Source organism: Anguilla rostrata, chromosome 13, assembly GCF_018555375.3.
Source record: "Anguilla rostrata isolate EN2019 chromosome 13, ASM1855537v3, whole genome shotgun sequence".
Lineage (NCBI taxonomy): Eukaryota > Metazoa > Chordata > Actinopteri > Anguilliformes > Anguillidae > Anguilla > Anguilla rostrata.
This window is the reverse complement of record NC_057945.1, coordinates 4227237-4248501: the sequence shown is the minus strand read 5'-3', so window position 1 is coordinate 4248501 and position 21265 is coordinate 4227237. Positions and strand designations below refer to the sequence as shown.

The window sequence follows — 21265 nt, the reverse complement described above, 5'->3', positions numbered from 1 at the left end:
GAAGCGAAATGGCGGGGAGAGCGCTATTCAAATGAGCGCCGCGGCGGCGGCGCGTCAGAGACCTAGGGACGGGGAGAGGAGAGGGCGGGCGAGAGGGATGGCGCTCGTCCCCCTCTTCCAACGGACGGGGCGGGCGGGCGGGCAGGGCGCATCGCTCCAGACCTCCTTTACGGGCCCAGGGCGTTCATAACTATCTGGGCCGTTCGGCTGTTTTCTTCGGTGTTTGTCTTCGTTCTGTTTCATTTCGTTTCGCTCTGCAAATGAAGTTATCGTCACGAATGCTATGACAATAACAGCTGGCCTGGTTCTGAGTATGCCACAGTAAAACAGAGCAGAAGAGTCCAGCTTCTACCGGAGTTCATATGAGAAAAAAACGGCTATCGGAGTGAAATGTAATTGGCAGAATTGGTATGAGAGCGACCGTGTAGGGGTGTGGATTAACTGATCTTGTGTGGGAGGGGCCTGTGTCTTCAGGTAAAGGCCTCCCTTTATGTTTTACTGTATGGTGGGAGTGCACACGTGTTGGTGATGTCATTTTGGTGCGCGCACCGATGACTCGAGCGCACAGACGCTCGGTTCAGGTCAAATCGAAAACCAGCGGCGGCGGAAGGGACGAGACCGGCGGGCTTCTGTTAGCGTCAGCTTCGAATGAGGTGTGTTAACAATAGCTCGGATCGCTGCCTAGAATAGAACGCGTAGCCCGCGTCAAGAGGAATTAAAACGTTCCGTTTCCATAACGACGAGTTATGAGGTGGCCGTCTTCGATCTCAGGATCTGCGGAGTCACAGCAGCCACCGGCTCGCTCAGCTCACGCCAAACAAGATCTCTCTCTGATGTCACTGAAAGCAGGCTGATCGGCTGACGGATGTATGATGTTAACCCACCTTTCAGCAAAAACATTCTTGTACTGACTGTACTTGTACCTCCCTCTCTCCCTTTCTCCCTTCATCTCTCTCCTTCCTTCCTTCCCTCTATACCTCTCTCTCTCCCTCCCCCTCCCTCCCTCCTTCCTCCTCCATCCCTCTCTCCCTCTGTGCTCCCCTCCCTCCCTCCCTCCCTCCTCTCACCTCTCTCCATCCCTCTGTCTCCCTCCCTCACTCTCTCTCTCTCCCTCCCTCTCCCTCTCTCTCTCCCTCCCTCCTCCCTCTCCCTCCCTCTCTCCCTCCCTCCAGGCGTCCCGCTCTTCTCTCTCCGGGCCCCTGGTCGTACCCCTCAGTGCTGGGGAGCCCTGATGAGTGACAGCTGGCCATGGCCTGCATCCACGAGCCCCGGGCCCAGTCCCCGTCCCTGTCGGGATTCAGCACGCCCCTCTCCGAGCCCCCATTCCGCCGGCTGGACGCCGAAACCCCCGCCTGCACCCCGGAGATGGACCTGACCCCCACCCAGTGCGTCCTGCGCAACGTCCTCTCCATCGACACGGGCGGCGGCGGCGGCGGGGGGGGCCACAGCCCCACCCCCAGCGACGAGCCGCCCGAGCACTTCGCCAACAGCGTGCTGAAGCTGCACGAGAACGAGGCGGGGCCGGGCGGGGCCGGGGCGGAGGCGGGGCAGAGCGCAGAGGGCGGGGCCGTCCGCAGCCAGGCCGACGACATCCGGCTGCAGTGCCAGTCCGGGGGCGGAGGCTTCCTGGAGGGGCTGTTCGGCTGCCTGAAGCCCGTGTGGACTATGATTGGCAAGGCCTACTCCACTGAGCACAAGCACAATCATGAAGGTAAGGGCTCCCCCTGCTGGCTGGAGGAATGAATAGGTACTGCATGATGTAGCTGTAATGGACCACCATTAAAAGTAGGGATAATGACACAGATGCTGAAAATTATATTTATTCTGAGTAGGTTTGGACAAAACCAAGGGTCAATATTCAGACCAGAAGTGGATCAGATCTGCAGTTTACTAACATTAACTAACTAACACTGTGCAAAAATAGGTGCCTAAAGGGTTAAAATTTTTCAAATAATTGTTTCACTCAGGTATGATTTTGATTCTGAGAAATATGCACAGATATCTCAGTATTACATTTAATCTCAAAGGCTGACATTTATGACCTTGTTGTGGGTTTTTATTTGTTTGTAGTTCCTCCACCGCTGCAGTAAATAACCCTTCTGTCACCAAGAAATTGACCAAGGGTGAAATTACACACACACAGCCGAACACAAAACAAATTTAAACCCCCCCATCTGTCCAGAGTAATGACTCTAGCGTAGCTTTCAGGTTCCAGTTTTGTGATTTTCTTGCAGCTGTAATGATTTAGCCAGAAGCTCCGTGCTTTGTTTGACTTCCCCGTGCCTCGGTCCGTCCTCTTGCTGTGTTTTTTCTCTGAATGACACACGCCTGTGTGTGACTGCAGTGCCAGCACTCCCTACGGACCGCCCCCCCTCCCCACAACCCCCCCCCCCGCTATCTCCCTCATGCATAATTCAGAGCGCACGCTGACCCCAAGTCTCTCTTAACACAACAGACACGCGAGTCTCTCTCAACGCAGAACAGACACACAAGTCTATCTTAATGCAGAACAGACACTTGAGTCTCTCTCAACGCAGAACAGACACGCAAGTCTCTCTTAACACAACAGACACGCGAGTCTCTCTCAACGCAGAACAGACACGCAAGTCTCTCTTAACACAGAACGGACACCGAGTCTCTCTCAACGCAGAACAGACACGCGAGTCTCTCTTAACACAGAACGGACACGCGAGTCTCTCTTAACGCAGAACAGACACGTGAGTCTCTCTTAACACAGAACAGACACGCGAGTCTCTCTTAACGCAGAACAGACACGCGAGTCTCTCTTAACACAGAACGGACACGCGAGTCTCTCTCAACGCAGAACAGACACCGAGTCTCTCTTAATGCAGAACAGACACTTGAGTCTCTCTCAACGCAGAACAGACACCGAGTCTTTCTTAATGCAGAACAGACACCGAGTCTCTCTCAACGCAGAACAGACACCGAGTCTCTCTTAATGCAGAACAGACACTTGAGTCTCTCTCAACGCAGAACAGACACCGAGTCTTTCTTAATGCAGAACAGACACCGAGTCTCTCTCAACGCAGAACAGACACGCAAGTCTCTCTTAATGCAGAACAGACACGTGAGTCTCTCTTAACACAGAACAGACACGCGCACGCCTTCCGCTTCGACCGGAGGCATGACAGATGGCTTAGGGCTGTTTCTGTTCCCCCATTTGCGTTTTTCCTCTCTTTCACCTCTCACACCTCCCCCTGCTCCTTTTGCACCTCCTCTTGCTCCTCCTCTTGCACCTCCTCCTGCTCCTCCAATCGCACCTCCTCCTGCGCCTCCTCTTGCTCCTCCTCTCGCACCTCCTTTGCCTGCTGCTCCCATATCTCCTCCCACTGTGTGAGTGTGTGTCTCCTTCTGCTGCTCCTCTCGCAGCTCCTCCTGCTCCTCTGGTAACCTCCTCCCACTGCTCCTCTCGCAACTCCTCCTGCTCCTCCAATCGCACCTCCTTCTGCACCTCCTCTTGCTCCTCCTCTGCCCCCCCCTGCATTTCTCTGTCCTCTGTCCTGCGCACACGTTCTGGTGTGTCCCTCCCCCCCCCCCCACCCACCCCTCCCTCAGTGGCCTTTGCTTCCTGGCATCACGCTCGCCTCACTGTCCCAGTGTTCTAACGGTCTGCATAATCAAACGCACGCAAGATAGACCAAAAATAAAAAAACAGATAGATAGACGCAAAGTATGAGGACAAGGGCCAGCGGCCCAGATGGCTCTCATCTGAGAAGCTGTGTGAGGCTCAGAGTGGGGAGGACCTGCCAGGTTCTGGAATCCTCCCACCGCCTCATAATTCCAAAGAACTCAAGGGGATCTGGAAGGAGCTCTAATTGGAGCAGTTTATCAGTGCAAAGGAGACCGGCTGTGTGTGTGTGTGTGAGTGTGAGTGTGTGTATGTTTGTATGTGTCTGTGTCTGTGAGTGTGTGAGTGTATGTGTGTGTGTGTGTATGTTTGTATGTGTCTGTGTCTGTGAGTGTGTGTGTGTGTGTGGATGTGAGAGTGTGAGTGTGTGTGTGTGTGTGTGTGTGTGTGTGTATATGTGTGTGTGCGTGTGTGTGTATATGTGTGTGTGTGTGTGTGCGTGTATATGTATATGTATGTGTGTGTGTGTGTCTGTATGCACTTGTGTGTGTGTGTGTGTGTGTGTGTCTGTATGCATGTGTGTGTGTGTGTGTGTGTATATGTATATGTATGTGTGTGTGTGTGTCTGTATGCATGTGTGTGTGTGTGTGTGTGTGTGTGTGTGTCTATATGTGTATGTGTGTGTGTGTGTGCTGTTAGTCTATGTTTTTTGGAAGGGAGAGTGTATAGCCGTTTAAAAGCTACAGGCTGGATGGGCCTTCTGTTTCTAATGTCCTGTGGGCTTCCCCCCCCCCCCAGGGGAAACCCCCAGTCCCCTCCCCTTCTATTCCACATTCCGCCCCCACCCCCTCTCCCTCCGCCCCTGACCCCCCTCCTCCTCCCCCTGGCTGCTGGACTCATCATAGACCCCGCACAATGGCCCTAAGGAGGACTTAGTGCCGAAAGCGCATTACCCCCAAAAGATTAAAGCCCCCCCCCCCCCGCCCCCGTCTGTCTGGGTTTCAGACTGGGGGGGTGGGGGCAATGGGGCGAGTTCAAGTACATCTGCAGCTACTTTTTATTAAATCCATGGCCATGTTAGCCTGAACCTAGCTAACAGGGGAAGGTGCTCGTATTCTCACTATCACTACCTCTGCTGGTCCTGCTATTGAACACCTCCCATGTTCACTATTGCATAGCAGTTGAGTTTCTGTTTATTTATTTATTTATTTTTTATTTATTTTTTTTTCACGAGGAGTATGCTTTCACGTTGCACGTGTCAAGGAGGGTAGCGATTGTACAACGCAGGCTATGCAAGGGAGGGGAATTTTTGTAAAGGACCCTAGATGAACCCCTGAAACGTCTCTCGCTCTCAAAGAGCAGCGATGTGAAGTGGGGTTGGAGTGCGTCGCGTGGGCCTGAAGGAAATCAGCATCCGGAGAACAGGAAGTGCTTCCGTGGCTGTTTCCTCCTCCCCACCCCCCACTTCTCTCCTCTCTTCCCTCCCCTTCTTTCGTCCCTCCATCCCTGGGTACTACTGACCGAGCTAGGCTCTCCTTAGAATCCCGCTGGTTTTTTTATTTTTTTAGATTAGATTAGATTCAACTTTATTGTCATTGCACAGAGTGCATGTACCGAGACAACGAAATGCAGTTATCATCTAACCAGAAGTGCAAAAGAAGCAGTAAAGTGCAGTAAGGTGTATGTACATATGTATAATATAAATATAGAATATGGAATATGAAAAGCTAAGGTATATACAGTATGAAAGTGAATAAATATGAATACAATATGATAAATATGAATACAATATGGTATAAACAGTATAGACAGTGGATAGATATAAATATGTTAAACATGTTATGATCAAGGTGCAGCAGTGCAAAGTTCAGTCATTGGAGTTAGTTGAGTGGGGGGGGCTGGGGGGTCCAGGGGGGTATCCGGGGGTGGGGGGGCTATCACCGTGGTGCAGAGCTCAGCAAGCTGGCAGCTGAGGGGAAAAAGCTGTTCCTGAACCTGCTGGTCCTAGCACGGAGGCTCCTATAGCGCCTCCCAGAGTCTGTGGCTGGGGTGGGAGGTGTCCCTGGTGATGCTGCGTGCCTTCCGCAGACACCGCTTGTGCTGGACAGTCTGGGAGTGGAGTACCGGTGATGCGTTGGGCGGTTTTCACCACCCTCTGAAGTGCTTTCCGGTCCGAGGCAGAACAGTTTCCATACCAGACTGTGATGCAGTTGGTGAGGATGCTTTCAATCGTGCAGCGGTAGAAGTTCACCAGAATCTGAGGAGACAGATGGGCTTTCCTCAGTCTCCTCAGGAAGAAGAGATGTACCCTGGGTACTACTGACCGAACCCTGGGTACTACTGACCGAGATGGGCTCCCTTTAGAATCCCGCTGGTTATTTAGAGCGCACCCTGGGTACTACTGACCGAGCCCTGGGTACTACTGACCGAGCTGGACTCCCTTTAGAATCCCGCTGGTTATTTAGAGCGCACCCTGGGTACTACTGACAGAGCTGGGCTCCCTTTAGAATCCCGCTGGTTATTTAGAGCGCACCCTGGGTACTACTGACCGAGCTGGGCTCCCTTTAGAATCCCGCTGGTTATTTAGAGCGCACCCTGGGTACTACTGACCGAGCTGGGCTCCCTTTAGAATCCCGCTGGTTATTTAGAGCGCACCCTGGGTACTACTGACAGAGCTGGGCTCCCTTTAGAATCCCGCAGGTTATTTAGAGCGTACCCTGGGTACTACTGACCGAGCTGGACTCCCTTTAGAATCCCGCTGGTTATTTAGAGCGTACCCTGGGTACTACTGACCGAGCTGGACTCCCTTTAGAATCCCGCTGGTTATTTAGAGCGTACCCTGGGTACTACTGACCGAGCCCTGGGTACTACTGACCGAGCTGGACTCCCTTTAGAATCCCGCTGGTTATTTAGAGCGCACCCTGGGTACTACTGACCGAGCTGGGCTCCCTTTAGAATCCAGCTGGTTATTTAGAGCGTACCCTGGGTACTACTGACCGAGCCCTGGGTACTACTGACAGAGCCCTGGGTACTACTGACCGAGCTGGGCTCCCTTTAGAATCCCGCTGGTTATTTAGAGCGCACCCTGGGTACTACTGACCGAGCTGGGCTGCCTTTAGAATCCAGCTGGTTATTTAGAGCGCACCCTGGGTACTACTGACCGAGCCCTGGGTACTACTGACCGAGCTGGGCTCCCTTTAGAATCCCGCTGGTTATTTAGAGCGCACCCTGGGTACTACTGACCGAGCTGGGCTCCCATTAGAATCCCGCTGGTTATTTAGAGCGCACCCTGGGTACTACTGACCGAGCCCTGGGTACTACTGACCGAGCTGGGCTCCCTTTAGAATCCCGCTGGTTATTTAGAGCGCACCCTGGGTACTACTGACCGAGCCCTGGGTACTACTGACCGAGCTGGGCTCCCTTTAGAATCCCGCTGGTTATTTAGAGCGCACCCTGGGTACTACTGACAGAGCTGGGCTCCCTTTAGAATCCCGCTGGTTATTTAGAGCGTACCCTGGGTACTACTGACCGAGCTGGGCTCCCTTTAGAATCCCGCTGGTTATTTAGAGCGTACCCTGGGTACTACTGACAGAGCTGGGCTCTCTTTAGAATCCCGCTGGTTATTTAGAGCTCACCCTGGGTACTACTGACAGAGCTGGGCTCCCTTTAGAATCCCGCTGGTTATTTAGAGCGCACCCTGGGTACTACTGACAGAGCCCTGGGTACTACTGACCGAGCTGGACTCCCTTTAGAATCCCGCAGGTTATTTAGAGCGCACCCTGGGTACTACTGACCGAGCTGGACTCCCTTTAGAATCCCGCTGGTTATTTAGAGCGCACCCTGGGTGCTACTGACAGAGCCCTGGGTACTACTGACCGAGCTGGACTCCCTTTAGAATCCCGCTGGTTATTTAGAGCGCACCCTGGGTACTACTGACCGAGCTGGGCTCCCGCATTGGGTAGTGACAGAGGGGTGCTCTTTAGCCCGGGAACTCGACTCTGGCCCTTAAGGCCCGGATTGCTGCTGGGTTCTGTTTTTATTACATTACAGGCATTTAGCAGATGCTGTTATCCAGAGTGACTTACAGTACACAGCTGTGTGGTACATAGCATCAATTTACACAGCTGGATATGTATGCACTGCAGTCATTTAGATAAGTAGCTTTCCTACAGTGGCAGTTTCCTACCAGAGAATTTAACCTGCAGCCTTATGAGCCAAGTCTGAATGCTCTATGGGCTGTACAGATGTGAGTGTGAATGCTCTTTACACTGTACAGATGTGAGTGTGAATGCTCTTTACACTGTACAGATGTGAGTGTGAATGCCCTGTAGACTGTACAGATGTGAGTGTGAATGCTCTTTACACTGTACAGATGTGAGTGTGAATGCTCTTTAGACTGTACAGATGTGAGTGTGAATGCCCTGTAGACTGTAGATATAGATGTGAGTGTGAATGTTCTATAGACTGTAGGTACAGATGTGAGTGTGAATGTTCTATAGACTGTAGGTACAGATGTGAGTGTGAATGTTCTATAGACTGTAGGTACAGATGTGAGTGTGAATGCTCTTTAGACTGTACAGATGTGTGTGAATGCTCTTTAGACTGTAGGTACAGATGTGAGTGTGAATGCCTAATGCACTGTACAGGTGTGAGTGTGAATGCCTAATGCAGTGAACAGATGTGAGTGTGAATGTTCTATAGACTGTAGGTACAGATGGATGTGAATCTCTTTAGACTGTGCAGAGTGTGTGAATGTTTCTTTAGACTGTGCAGATGTGAGTGTGAATGCCCTGTAGACTGTACAGATGTGAGTGTGAATGCTCTTTAGACTGTACAGATGTGAGTGTGAATGTTCTATAGACTGTAGGTACAGATGTGAGTGTGAATGCCTAATGCACTGTACAGGTGTGAGTGTGAATGCCTAATGCAGTGAACAGATGTGAGTGTGAATGTTCTATAGACTGTAGGTACAGATGTGAGTGTGAATGCTCTTTAGACTGTACAGGTGTGAGTGTGAATGCCTAATGCAGTGAACAGATGTGAGTGTGAATGTTCTATAGACTGTAGGTACAGATGTGAGTGTGAATGCTCTTTAGACTGTACAGATGTGTGTGAATGCTCTTTAGACTGTGCAGATGTGAGTGTGAATGCCCTGTAGACTGTACAGATGTGAGTGTGAATGCTCTTTAGACTGTACAGATGTGAGTGTGGATGCTGTGTAGACTGTACAGATGTGAGTGTGGATGCTGTGTAGACTGTACAGATGTGAGTTTGAATGCCCTGTAGACTGTACAGATGTGAGTGTGAATGCCCTGTAGACTGTGCAGATGTAAGTGTGAATGGTCTGTAGACATAGATGTGAGTGTGAATGGTCTGGTTGATGGGTTGCAGCTGATGTCCTCATCCCGCTCTCTCGTGTTGTGCTCTCTCAGAGCTGTGGGAGGTCCCGTTCGAGGAGATCTCGGACCTGCAGTGGGTCGGCAGCGGGGCCCAGGGGGCCGTCTTCCTGGGGAAGTTCCACGGAGAGGAAGTGGCCGTGAAGAAAGTGCGCGACATCAAGGAGACCGACATCAAGCACCTGCGAAAGCTAAAACACCCCAACATCATCACTTTCAAGTGAGGGTCCGCTGTCCCGCCAACCTGGCTTCTGGGGTCTCCAGCCCTGCAGAGCCATAGGGTCCGCTCTCCCGCCAACCTGGCCTCTGGGGTCCACAGCTCTGGCCCTACAGGGTCTGCTGGGGACCCCAGCCCTGGTCCTGGAGAGCCACAGGGTCTGCTGGAGTCCCTAACCCTGGTCCTGAAGGGCTATATCTGTTCCTGGATTTTGTTTCCACTAGGCACTCTGGCTTATTTAGCCAATTAGCTGTAAACACCAATAGTCCATTCTCTCACAGATTTGACTACTGTTAAAAGTTTTCTGTAGGGTCAGAAGAACAATCTCTCTAATATCTCTAATAACCTTCTGAATAAATACTGCTAAAATGTAAAAGCACACAGGTGATTGAGCTGATTACGTAATGAAGGATAAGCACAGGTTGGCATGGAATCCAGAAACAGATGCGGCCCTGCATGAACGGGGTTTCCTACCCAAGATTTACAGGGCAGTCTGCAAGGATCTCAGACTCTTGTGTTTTAAACCACCAGCCAAACTAGACCTTGGGAACAAAGTGCGGAGAATGTAGTTAATCAAGGACTTAAAAGTACCTTTGCGCAGAAACACAGAAAGCCAGCAGACTCTGCAGTCCTCTGGGCCTTTCTAAATGGGGAATGGATATTTTCTAAATCTCAGGAAGAAAATGGTGGTTCTTCTGTTAACACGCATCTCGATCATCATGTTTCTCTGTCGAGCCAAAAGATGGCGGCTTTGGGTGTTTGGCAGGCTGTTTGGGGGGGAAAGTGCAGAAGAGTAGGCCCTCTCTTTACCTGTGATTCTGCCTCCCCCAGGGGCATCTGCACCCAGGCGCCCTGCTACTGCATCATCATGGAGTACTGCGCCCAAGGGCAGCTGTACGAGGTGCTCCGGGCGGGACGCAAGATCACCCCCTCCCTGCTGGTGGACTGGTCCATGGGCATCGCCGGGGGCATGAACTACCTGCACCTGCACAAGATCATCCACCGGGACCTCAAGTCCCCCAAGTGAGTTGGAGCGATCCGCTGGCTTAGGCAGTTAACTAGCTAACCAGAAAAAGTAACTGGATTGTTACTTATCGTCCCTCATAGTTGGAAGCATTACAGAAAAATACTGATACTTATCGATAACATAGTTTGAGATTCGCCATGACTGACCCTAACTAACATTTGAAGATTCCCGATGACAAAATTCCTTCATCATAACATTGAAGATGTTCATGCATAACACTGGGTCAAGAAGACTTTATAACGCTCTATAGCATGTTATAATGCTTCACAACACTTATACTTCACAAGACTTTGTAACCCTTAATAACAGTGCAATTACTGTACCTGAGTTGCACTGATTCTGTGTGTGTGTTGTTTGTCCACGTACACACCGGTCACGGGAGAGAAACTTAATGCTTAGTTGACACAAGTAAAATCCACAAAATGTTCCTGTTTTGTTGAACATTCTCAGGTGTCTTCGGGAGCATTCTCAGTTGTACTAGAATCTCAAGAGTTGACATGATCTAGGGCTAGATCATGTTAAACTCTGAGGTGACACAGCTTCCCAGAGCCTTAGTTAGTGTAGACTGATTTTCTCATTAATAAAGAGTGGCAGTGTCACATGTTAGTAATTAACAATAAGAATAAACAAGGTATGTCCTACCAGAAAACAGCCTCTTACCCAATGAATAATTTATCCTGCGAAGCACAATCATGATTAAGTATTTATGATGCAATCGCAGCTAAAGGCTTTCTTTTCCTTTTTTCAGTTTTCAAATTTTAAATATGTATCTGACCCTGGTGGAAGAATGCTGATCCTTCCGAAAAGAACGGAAAATTATCCCACATTGGAATGGCTGCGTCATGGACAGCACCTGTCAAATATGATCCAAACCTATATTCTCCTATTGTCCTGTTGTCCTATGCCTGTAATAGTCTGCTCCCGCTGAACAGTAGGCCACATTTAAACTTACAAATTTTTTTATCTTTTATCCTGAAACCTACTTTGACCACTAAATGCCAACTCAGCTGGTTGGTTGATGGTCATAGCTGTAAAATGTGGTTCTGCGTTTGCAAGTTAAAGGGTCGAAGGCCTGCTGTACTCACTAGGCCACGTTGTGTGTGTTCAACACTGTGTGTTGGTTGTGTGATTGCTGGATTTGGTGATTGGTTTATTGATTTGTTTGATTGTTTGGTTGATTATTGACTGTTTGATTAACTGACTTGTTTGTTGGTTGGTTGTTAGTTGATTGGTCAGTTGGTCATGATTCCTTGATGGGTTGATTGATTGATTGACTGACTGAATGACTGTTGGATTGACTGACTGACTGAATTTCTGATTTGATTGACTGTTTGATTGGTGGACTGATTGATTAATTTATAGATAGATTGTTTGATTAACTGACTGTTTGATTGATTAACAGAGTGATTGATTGATTGGTTGATGGGTTGACTGACTGACTGACTGTTTTATTTATTGATTGAAAGACTGATTGATTGGCTGACTGACTGCTTGATTGGTTGATTGATTGATTTTTGATTGGTTGATTGATTGATTGTTGATTGAGTTGATTGGTTGATTAACTCTGTTCGGGTTCCCCCGCAGCATGCTGATCACCTACGATGACCTGGTGAAAATCTCGGACTTCGGCACCTCCAAGGAGCTGAGCGACAAGAGCACCAAGATGTCCTTCGCCGGCACGGTGGCGTGGATGGCTCCCGAGGTCATCCGCAACGAGCCCGTCTCCGAGAAGGTGGACATCTGGTGAGAGCCCGGCGGCGGGGACGGGGGAGAGGGAGAGAGAGAGAGACTCTTCTAAAAGTACAGGCCAGGGGTGCAGGGCGGGGACAGTCTGTTTCAGGATTTCCTGCCAAGCTCCTAATTATCTAATTAGCCTCACCGCCATTTTGTTTACCATTAGCTGCGGCTGCGTGTGATCCATTCCATCTTTGGTGGAAAGGTTTTTCTGTAGTGCAGTTTAGCAGTGAGCTAGCGTTAGCGTATACAGCTGTTTACAAAACTAAGCCAGGGGAATTGGCTGGAACTAAAACCAGCTCACACACCAGCCCTACAAGGCCAGAGTGTGCTGCTGCCATAAAGCCCAGGCGACGTTCCACAAAGCAGCACCGAGGAGCTGGCCTACTAAATTTTGGAAATGTTTTTGACTGGATGAAATGTGATAGTCCAGTTATTTCAAAATATTTATAGAATTTAACCAGCTACCTTTTCACTCCCACTTTGTGAAATACCCCCCGAGGTGGTTCTTTGTGAAAATAAATCTCAGGGTGTCAGGTTTGTTCAAATTGAAACACTTTCCTTGGAAGTAATTTCCAGAAACCCCTTGCCTTTTTTCAGTTACAGTGGGCTTTTAGTCCTAGAGGACATGTATTGCACATGTTGAGGTGCTTGCAATGAAAACCACAGGCACTTTTTCAGGAGGTGGTCCTGAAAAAGGTTTACATCACAGTAGACTCCACAGAAATGAGAGAGAGAACGGGATTATGGGTAATGCTTCGACACAAGGCTAACATAACACTGTCTTACACATGACGTAGCAGCTCACAAGATTGATAAATGTTATGGGAGTGACATCTGTCATGATGACGGTGATCACAGTTTTATGTCATTAACTGTCATTAACATCAGCTGACATCACTTGTTATGTCATCTTGTAACAGCTTGTGACAGGTGTATGACAGGGTTATGATAGCCTGATGTTGAAGGGCTCACGTAAAGTGTTAACACTGCTATAAGCAAGTAAATGAGTTCATTCATTCCGCTGTTTTAAGGGGTGGGTGTGATTTATGTTGGAGCATTTTGGGGCCACACCGGTATTCCTGCTTGGGGCCAACTCAACCCTAGGGTTGGCTCTGAAGCCGCATATCTGTGAAAGATATGAAACGGACACATGTAAACGTATGTCAAACAGCACTGCCGATCCCTGAACAGATCCTTCTTTCCCTGGCTATTGCCAATCTGGGGTCACATTTCCTGAGTCCTGGGTCCTGGGCTTGTTCTGTGTATGATTTATACCACAGCCTGTGCCTTCACCATTTTGATTGCGGTTTTTGTTCTTTAAATTCTGAAATACATACTTGCTTAAAACATTGAATGAAATACATTCTAGCATTCCGCCACGGAAAAGAAAGATGATTATTTCATTGATTGGGATCAGTATTGGGATGGCAGGTATGCCATCCAGCCAAGTTACGCCTTGGCAGGGCGGCATGCCCCATACCTATACAGCACCGAGAGTTTGGCACTTTTCAGGGTTCCCCACAGAAATAACCGCAATGACCACAGGCTCTCAGCCCTTAAAAACATTTATTTCTGTACATTCTGTACCCATTTCAACAAACAGAATTCATAAACAACTTCACACATCCAATCCTACTTCTTATTTTTCCTGCCACAAATGCTCCACAAATAGTCCACAAAAATATGACTTCCCATTGGTCATTTCACGTACATCAAACAATAAAAACATTGGATACAAACACAAAATGAACATATATACAAGTGCGCTCGTTTAAAACAGTACAACTTTGCAGCTCTGACATTTACTTCCCTCATAGCTCACTGGGTAGTGCCTTCTCCTTTTTCGAACTGTTTAGCTTCGAATGCAGCACTGTTAGGAGAGAATGCAGTACTGTTAGGAGGGAATGCAGTACTGTTGGGAGGAAATGCAGTACTGTTGGGAGGGAATGCAGTACTGTTGGGAGGGAATGCAGTACTGTTAGGAGGGAATGCAGTACTGTTGGGAGAGAATGCAGTACTGTTGGGAGGGAATGCAGTACTGTTAGGAGGGAATGCAGTACTGTTAGGAGGGAATGCAGTACTGTTAGGAGGGAATGCAGTACTGTTAGGAGGGAATGCAGTACTGTTAGGAGGGAATGCAGTACTGTTAGGAGGGAATGCAGTACTGTTGGGAGGGAATGCAGTACTGTTGGGAGAGAATGCAGTACTGTTGGGAGGGAATGCAGTACTGTTAGGAGGGAATGCAGTACAGTTGTGAGGGAATGCAGTACTGTTGGGAGGGAATGCAGTACTGTTGGGAGAGAATGCAGTACTGTTAGGAGGGAATGCAGCACTGTTGGGAGGGAATGCAGCACTGTTGGGAGGGAATGCAGTACTGTTGGGAGGGAATGCAGTACTGTTGGGAGGGAATGCAGTATTGTTAGGAGGGAATGCAGCACTGTTAGGAGGGAATGCAGCACTGTAAGGAGGAAATGCAGTACTGTTGGGAGAGAATGTAGTACTGTTGGGAGGGAATGCAGCACTGTTAGAGGGAATGCAGTACTGTTGGGAGAGAATGCAGTACTGTTAGAGGGAATGCAGTAGTGTTAGGAGGGAATGCAGTACTGTTAGGAGGGAATGCAGTACTGTTAGGAGGGAATGCAATGCTGTTAGGAGGAAATTAAGTATTGTTAGGACGGAACGCAGCACAAGTGTACATTTGCTGGCGTGCAGAATGTTGTCAGGCTGGGCACCTGTAATTGAGCCTTGCAGGAAGGCTACACTTTGTGCATAAGCAGTGTTTTTATCTGCTTTTCAGAGACCTGAGGAGGCATCTGTCTGAGGTGTCTGCCCGCCAACACAGAAGAGTCGGAGTCTGACACACTCTTATCTGTTTCACATCATCAGCATGCAGTATCGCTGATTGCGAGTTAATTACCATTATCTAGAATTTAGCTTGTAGTGGCAAACTTCCAAGGTCACCATTCATGATGTGTCATGCTTGGGGGCTAATATGAAAAAAATTCTGCGTTTCCATAGACCAAGCCTCAGATTATCTGCAGAAGGGGTGGGTCTTACAGTGCTGTCTGCCCCTCTCTCTCTCTCTCTCTCTCTCTCTCTCTCTCCCCCCTCCCCCTCCTCTCTCTTCTCTCTCTCTCTCTCCTCTCTCTCTCTCTCTCTCTCTCTCTCCCCCCTCCCCCTCCTCTCTCTCTCTCCCCCTCTCTCCCTCTCTAATTCAGTAATTGATTCGCCAGATGCTGTGTAGAGGCAGAAGCAGCCCTGAAACTTCTGGCTTTTTGCCCAAGGTCCATTTACACAGATGAGGAGAGTCTGATTTCCACTCGTTTGGGCAGAAAAAAAAAAAAAAAAGAACAAACCACGAATGTATTTTTATAAGTGCCTCTGCGTCAGAGAGCTCCCAGCTAATGCGACCTGACAGCGGACCCAGAGTGTGGAGTTTAGAGGAGTCCCAGAGACTGAGGACCCGACATCAGCAGTGTGTGTTCTGGTCTGTTCTCTTTTCAACCTACAGTTCCATTGGGCTGAAAAGTCATTTCGTCTTTCGCTAAAATGTCAACTGCACATTTTTTGGGCCCAACATCAGGACTGCAGTAATATTTCATGAGGGTATTACTAGAGAATGCACTTTAGCATATTAAATAGATTTGTAGCTATAGCAAAGTAAATGTCTTTCTTATAAGAACATTTCTCGCTTTAATTATAATTATCCAGTTTCACGGAAAACTGAAGAGTGTGCATATTTTTTGTGTCCGCACAAGTTCAATTTAATTTCTAACAAAACTTACGGCCGTAGTCAGCGCTTATGTGCTGACTCATTAAAATGTTGTGTTGACAAGGAAATGTTAAACCTGCTGCTCATTATCCTCTGTGTCTGAATACTGTGCACAAAAGCAAAAAATAATTCAGATAGCAGCATAACTGGTTGAGGAAGTTTAGTGTACATAGTAAAGCTCATAGAGGACGTTTAGTGTACATAGTAAAGCTCACAGAGGCAGTTTAGTGTACATAGCATAGCTCATAGAGGCAGTTTAGTGTACATAGCATAGCTCATAGAGGACGTTTAGTGTACATAGTAAAGCTCACAGAGGCAGTTTAGTGTACATAGCATAGCTCATAGAGGCAGTTTAGTGTACATAGCATAGCTCATAGAGGCAGTTTAGTGTACATAGCATAGCTCATAGAGGCAGTTTAGTGTACATAGCATAGCTCATAGAGGCAGTTTAGTGTACATAGCATAGCTCATAGAGGCAGTTTAGTGTACATAGCATAGCTCATAGAGGCAGTTTAGTGTACATAGCATAGCTCATAGAGGCAGTTTAGTGTACATAGCATAGCTCATAGAGGCTGTTTAGTGTACATAGCATAGCTCATAGAGGCAGTTTAGTGTACATAGCATAGCTCATAGAGGCAGTTTAGTGTACATAGCATAGCTCATAGAGGCAGTTTAGTGTACATAGCATAGCTCATAGAGGCAGTTTAGTGTACATAGCATAGCTCATAGAGGCAGTGCAGTGTACATAGCATAGCTCATAGAGGCAGTTTAGTGTACATAGCATAGCTCATAGAGGCAGTTTAGTGTACATAGCATAGCTCATAGAGGCAGTTTAGTGTACATAGCATAGCTCATAGAGGCTGTTTAGTGTACATAGCATAGCTCATAGAGGCAGTTTAGTGTACATAGCATAGCGGGTAGAGGCAGTGGTGAGTGTGAAGGTGAACCCTTTTGTCTTATGTCAGTCAGCAGTTGTAATTAGCCCATGGGGGGTACTGGTGTCTCCCCATAATGTGGCCTGTCAAAGCAAGGTGGGGCCCTATCTCTCTCAGAGAGCTACAGTGCAACACTGTACAACTGTGTGTGCGCACGCGCATGTGTGTGTGCGTGTGTGTGAGTGTACGTGTGTGTGTGTGTGTGTGTGTGTGTGTGCGTATGTGTGTGTGAGTGTGTGTGTGTGCGTATGTGAGTGTGTGTGAGTCTGAGTGTGCATGTGTGTGTGTGCGTGCATGTGTGTGTGAGTGTACGTGTGTGTATGTGTGTGACTGTGAGTGTGTGTGTGTGTGCATATGTGTGTGTGAGTGTGCGTGTGTGCGTATGTGAGTGTGTGTGAGTCTGAGTGTGCGTGTGTGTGTGTGCGTGCATGAGTGTGTGAGTGTGTGTGTGCGAGTGTGCGTGCGTGTGTGTGAGTGTGTGTGTGTGCATGTGTGTGTGTGAGTGTGTGTGTGCATGTGTGTGAGTGTGTGTGTGTGAGTGTATGCGTGTGTGTGTGTGCATGTGTGTGAGTGTTTGTGTGTATGTGCGTGTGTGTGAGTGTGTGTGTGTGTGTGTGCGTGTGTGTGTAAGTGTGTGTGCATGTGTGTAAGTGTGTGTGTGTGTGTGTGTGTGAGTGTGTGAAAATAGCAATCAGCCTCTCAAGCACACTTGCCTACAAATTTTTAGTGGTAAAAGAATGTTTTCATGTATGCCCAGATAAACACACACTAGTGTCCAGTGTGTCGTGCGTGGGGGGTGTAGTTACAGATGAGACTGCGGGGGGTAAAAGCTAGAACATCGAGTTTGTATTTTCAACTCATAATTTGGTTGCAGGAGCACAGAATGTCTGAACTGAGCAATCTAGGCACGCCGGTGTGCCTAGGGGGTGTGCGCTAAATGGTTAAACTATAATCAAATCTGTCTTCTTGCTGTAGCTCCCGGTCGCTCATTGCACACTGTTAAGGTGACCTCAAGCTATCCAGCTCGCTGCATTAGTGGAGGTTCTCGGGGTGAGTGGGCGGGATTTAAGACGGAGGAGGAGACTGCTTTGATTGCGAACACAGGACCACAGCAAGGCTGGAAAATCATGCATAGTGTGCCTTTAAATGGTGGTGGGCAAACAAACGTCTGCTGCAGAACCTTTGTGGAACTGGTGGGTTCAGTATTTTTACGGTCACCGTTGGGAGAAATCTGAATGAATGAAATGAAGTTATTCTGTACTGCAGTGGCAGTGATTAAACAAAGGAACTAAATAATAGAATAATGATAAGAAATGTTAGCTGGATGGATCGTAGATGTGGGCTAAATTAATGCATCAGAGATATGGAGTCTTTTAATGGAGACGCGCAGTTAATGTTCTTTCGGGGCTCAGAAGGAGTGCAGTTCTGAAAGCCAGAAGCACTTTGTTAAGAAAAATCAGACAAAATGCTCTTTAAGAGACAGCCGTGCGCTGTAAATATTTAATAGCTTGCTTTTTTTACTGTGCTGTTTTTCTTAATTATTCACTTGTGATAAATTCACATTTTTTAAATTCTGCATGCACTCACACACACGCACACACAACAAATGCACACACGCACACACGCTACACACACACACACACACACACACACCCACACAATTTAAATTTAACTCTAAAAAATTACATTCTTGCCGCCGATTAAAAATTCATTCTCAGAATGCTCTTAATATTTCATGATTTGAAAAAAAAATAATGGATTGTGTCAAGCGCTTCACATAGCTGTTCATAAATAGACCGTAAAACAGAAAAAACCGCGGTCTTATAAACAAGTCTGCAGCCTGCGTGCTGTTGCCAGGCGCTGAGGTGTCCATGGCGATCCAGCACGCCGTCAACAACCTCCGTGTCCTCGCTGCCAGTGCTCCGGGGCCCCGGGTCCCTGGGGGCCCCCGGCTCGTACCTGACAGGGGCCCCCGCCTCGCTGGGGGCCCACCGCCGGAGCCAGCCGGTCTGAGCAAGGCCTCATGGGAGCTCGGGCTCCCGCTCGATTCATAAACGTGCGGAGGAGGCAGAGGAGGAGGAGGAGGAGGAGGAGAGGTGTGTTTGGCGGGCGTGACTCCCCAAATGGAAAATCGGCCGTGCGCTTACTGAAAGCGCACGCTTCACAGTGCCTTCAGCCTGCGTTCTGCATACAGTGCCGTGAACAAACAAGTTGCCCTCCCCTGCTAATCACCTGTTTTCAGAACATTTTCAATCAGGAGGATATTTGATAATTTCTTAAGTCCTAGTATGGATACAAAGTATGATATAGCAAATAGTCACTGCTGTTGAATGAGGTTTGCTTTGTTAAGGTTGGAGTGAAACCCTAACAAAAACCCTACAGGATGCTAGATCTACAGGAACAGTGCTGGGCAGCCCGGCTCTAGCTGTTGAATGAGGCGTGCTTTCTTAGGGTTGGAGTGAAAACCTGCAGGATGGTAGATCTCCTGGAACAGGGTTGGGCAGCCCTACTCTAGCTGTTGAATGAGGTGTGCTTTGTTAGGGTTGGAGTGTAAACCTACAGGACAGTAGATCTCTAGGACCAGAGTTGGGCAGCCCTGCTCTAGTTGTTGAATGAGTTGTGCTTTGTTAGGGTTGGAGTGAACACCTACAGGATGGTAGATCTCCTGGAACAGGGTTGGACAGACCTACTCTAGCTGTGGAATGAGGTGTGCTTTGTTAGGGTTGGAGTGTAAACCTACAGGACAGTAGATCTCCAGGAACAGGGCTGGGGAGCCCTACTCTAGCTGTCGAATGAGGTGTGGCTTTGTTAGGGTTGGAGTGTAAACCTACAGGACAGTAGATCTCCAGGAACAGGGTTGGGGAGCACTGCTGTAAATGTCAATCAGTTTCTCACACTGTTTACAGAATTGTTTTAACTCTGGCTGTCTTGCATGTAAAGTGTATATCAGACCCATTTCAAACATCTCTGTAGACTTTCAGCTGTGTGATGTGTTCTGCCTAGAATAATGCAGTCAGTCAGTGAGACCACCAGAATCATGGCGGACTCATTGACTGACTCAGTGTCCGGGTCCCGAGCCCAGGGTCACTGTTCCACCACCATGTTTGATGGGGCCGAGGGGTGCAGGCAGTTCAGAGGGGGAATCAGAGAGACCCCTCTGCTGAAGTACCGCTTCACCGTGTGAGACATGACCTCTGACCTCTGACCTCTGTCCTCTTCACCACACACTCTCTGACTCGGTCAGTCTCGCCGTGTCTTACCCATCCGCCTCTCTCTCCACCCCCTCTTTTTTTCTCCCCCCCCTAGGTCTTTTGGGGTGGTCCTGTGGGAGATGTTGACGGGGGAGGTGCCCTATAAGGACGTGGACTCCTCTGCCATCATCTGGGGGGTGGGGAACAACAGCCTGCAGCTGCCCGTGCCGGAGAGCTGCCCCGACGGCTTCAAGATCCTGCTCAAACAGTGCTGGTGAGGGGGCGGGGCTAGGGGAGGGGGCGGGGCTAGGGAGCAGAGCTAGGGGGTGGGGTCAGGCCAGGCCAGGCCAGGCCAGGGGGTGAGGGGAGGGGGCGGAGCTAGAGGGCGGGGCATGGTGTGTATACACACTGGCAGATGAACGAGGGGAGTGCCTTAGGCTGCGGCAACCCGACCCAAATAGTACTGGAAGCATGAGGAAAAACGTGCATGAACAGGGAAATGCATGCAGTCCACAGACAGGAAGTATAATTTCCCATGATGCCCTTTCCTTTGCAGGAACTGCAAACCGCGGAACAGGCCGTCCTTCCGGCAGATTCTACTACACCTGGACATCGCTTCAGCAGATGTGCTGTCAACCCCGCAAGAGACGTACTTCAAATCCCAGGTACCCCCCCCCATACGACAGACAGACAGGCAGACAGACGAGCAGGCAGACAGACAGACAGGCAGATAGACACACTCTTACACTCTGTGATACAGACAGACAGGCAGGCAGACACACAGACAGACTCCGACAGACGGACAGACACACTCGTATGCTCTGTGGCATAGACAGACAGGCAGACAGACAGACTCAGCCAGACGTACTCTTACACTCTGTGGTACAGACAGGCGTGTGTCACACTGCAGTCGGATGTGCAGTGTCTGTGTCCTGCAGCTGCTGGTTAAATCTAATGACGCAGATGCTGATCTCACTTCCCTGCTTACTGCTCACATAATGGATCTATTCTGTGACAGCAGCAAGAACTATTTACTGCATGGAGTATATTGATCGCTTAAATGGGAGAGCGGGAGAGACGGAGCGAGAGAGAGGGGGAAAGGAGGGAGAGGGAGGGAAGGAGGGAGAGGAGAGGAAGAGAGAGACAGAGGACAGCCAGCTGGCAGAGAGGGCTGTGGTCAAGAAAAACCCATTAGCTTAATACCTTAATACCACTCACTCACTCACACACTCACTCACACACTCACTCACTCACTCAATCACTCACACACTCACTCACTCACTCACGAGCACACACAATTACATAAGCATACACGCATATGTGGTCACACACACACACCATCTTGTAAATGAACATCAAGTCAGGACCCTCCTTCCCCTGTCTATACACCCAGTTAACACA

The 21265-nt window shown here is 48.9% G+C and overlaps 1 protein-coding gene across 4 annotated transcripts in view; it reads left to right on the top strand.

The window, feature by feature from the left end:
- Positions 1 to 21265, top strand: part of map3k12 (mitogen-activated protein kinase kinase kinase 12) — a 57137-nt gene that overhangs the window by 23251 nt on the left and 12621 nt on the right. For all 4 annotated transcript variants that reach the window (XM_064304376.1, XM_064304375.1, XM_064304377.1 and 1 more), the window contains exons 2-7: positions 1173 to 1711; positions 9022 to 9205; positions 10034 to 10225; positions 11814 to 11972; positions 19980 to 20138; positions 20421 to 20529. In XM_064304376.1, coding sequence (XP_064160446.1) covers positions 1249 to 1711; positions 9022 to 9205; positions 10034 to 10225; positions 11814 to 11972; positions 19980 to 20138; positions 20421 to 20529 — 1266 coding nt within the window. In that variant the 5' untranslated portion in view covers positions 1173 to 1248. The remainder of the gene's footprint in view (positions 1 to 1172; positions 1712 to 9021; positions 9206 to 10033; positions 10226 to 11813; positions 11973 to 19979; positions 20139 to 20420; positions 20530 to 21265) is intronic.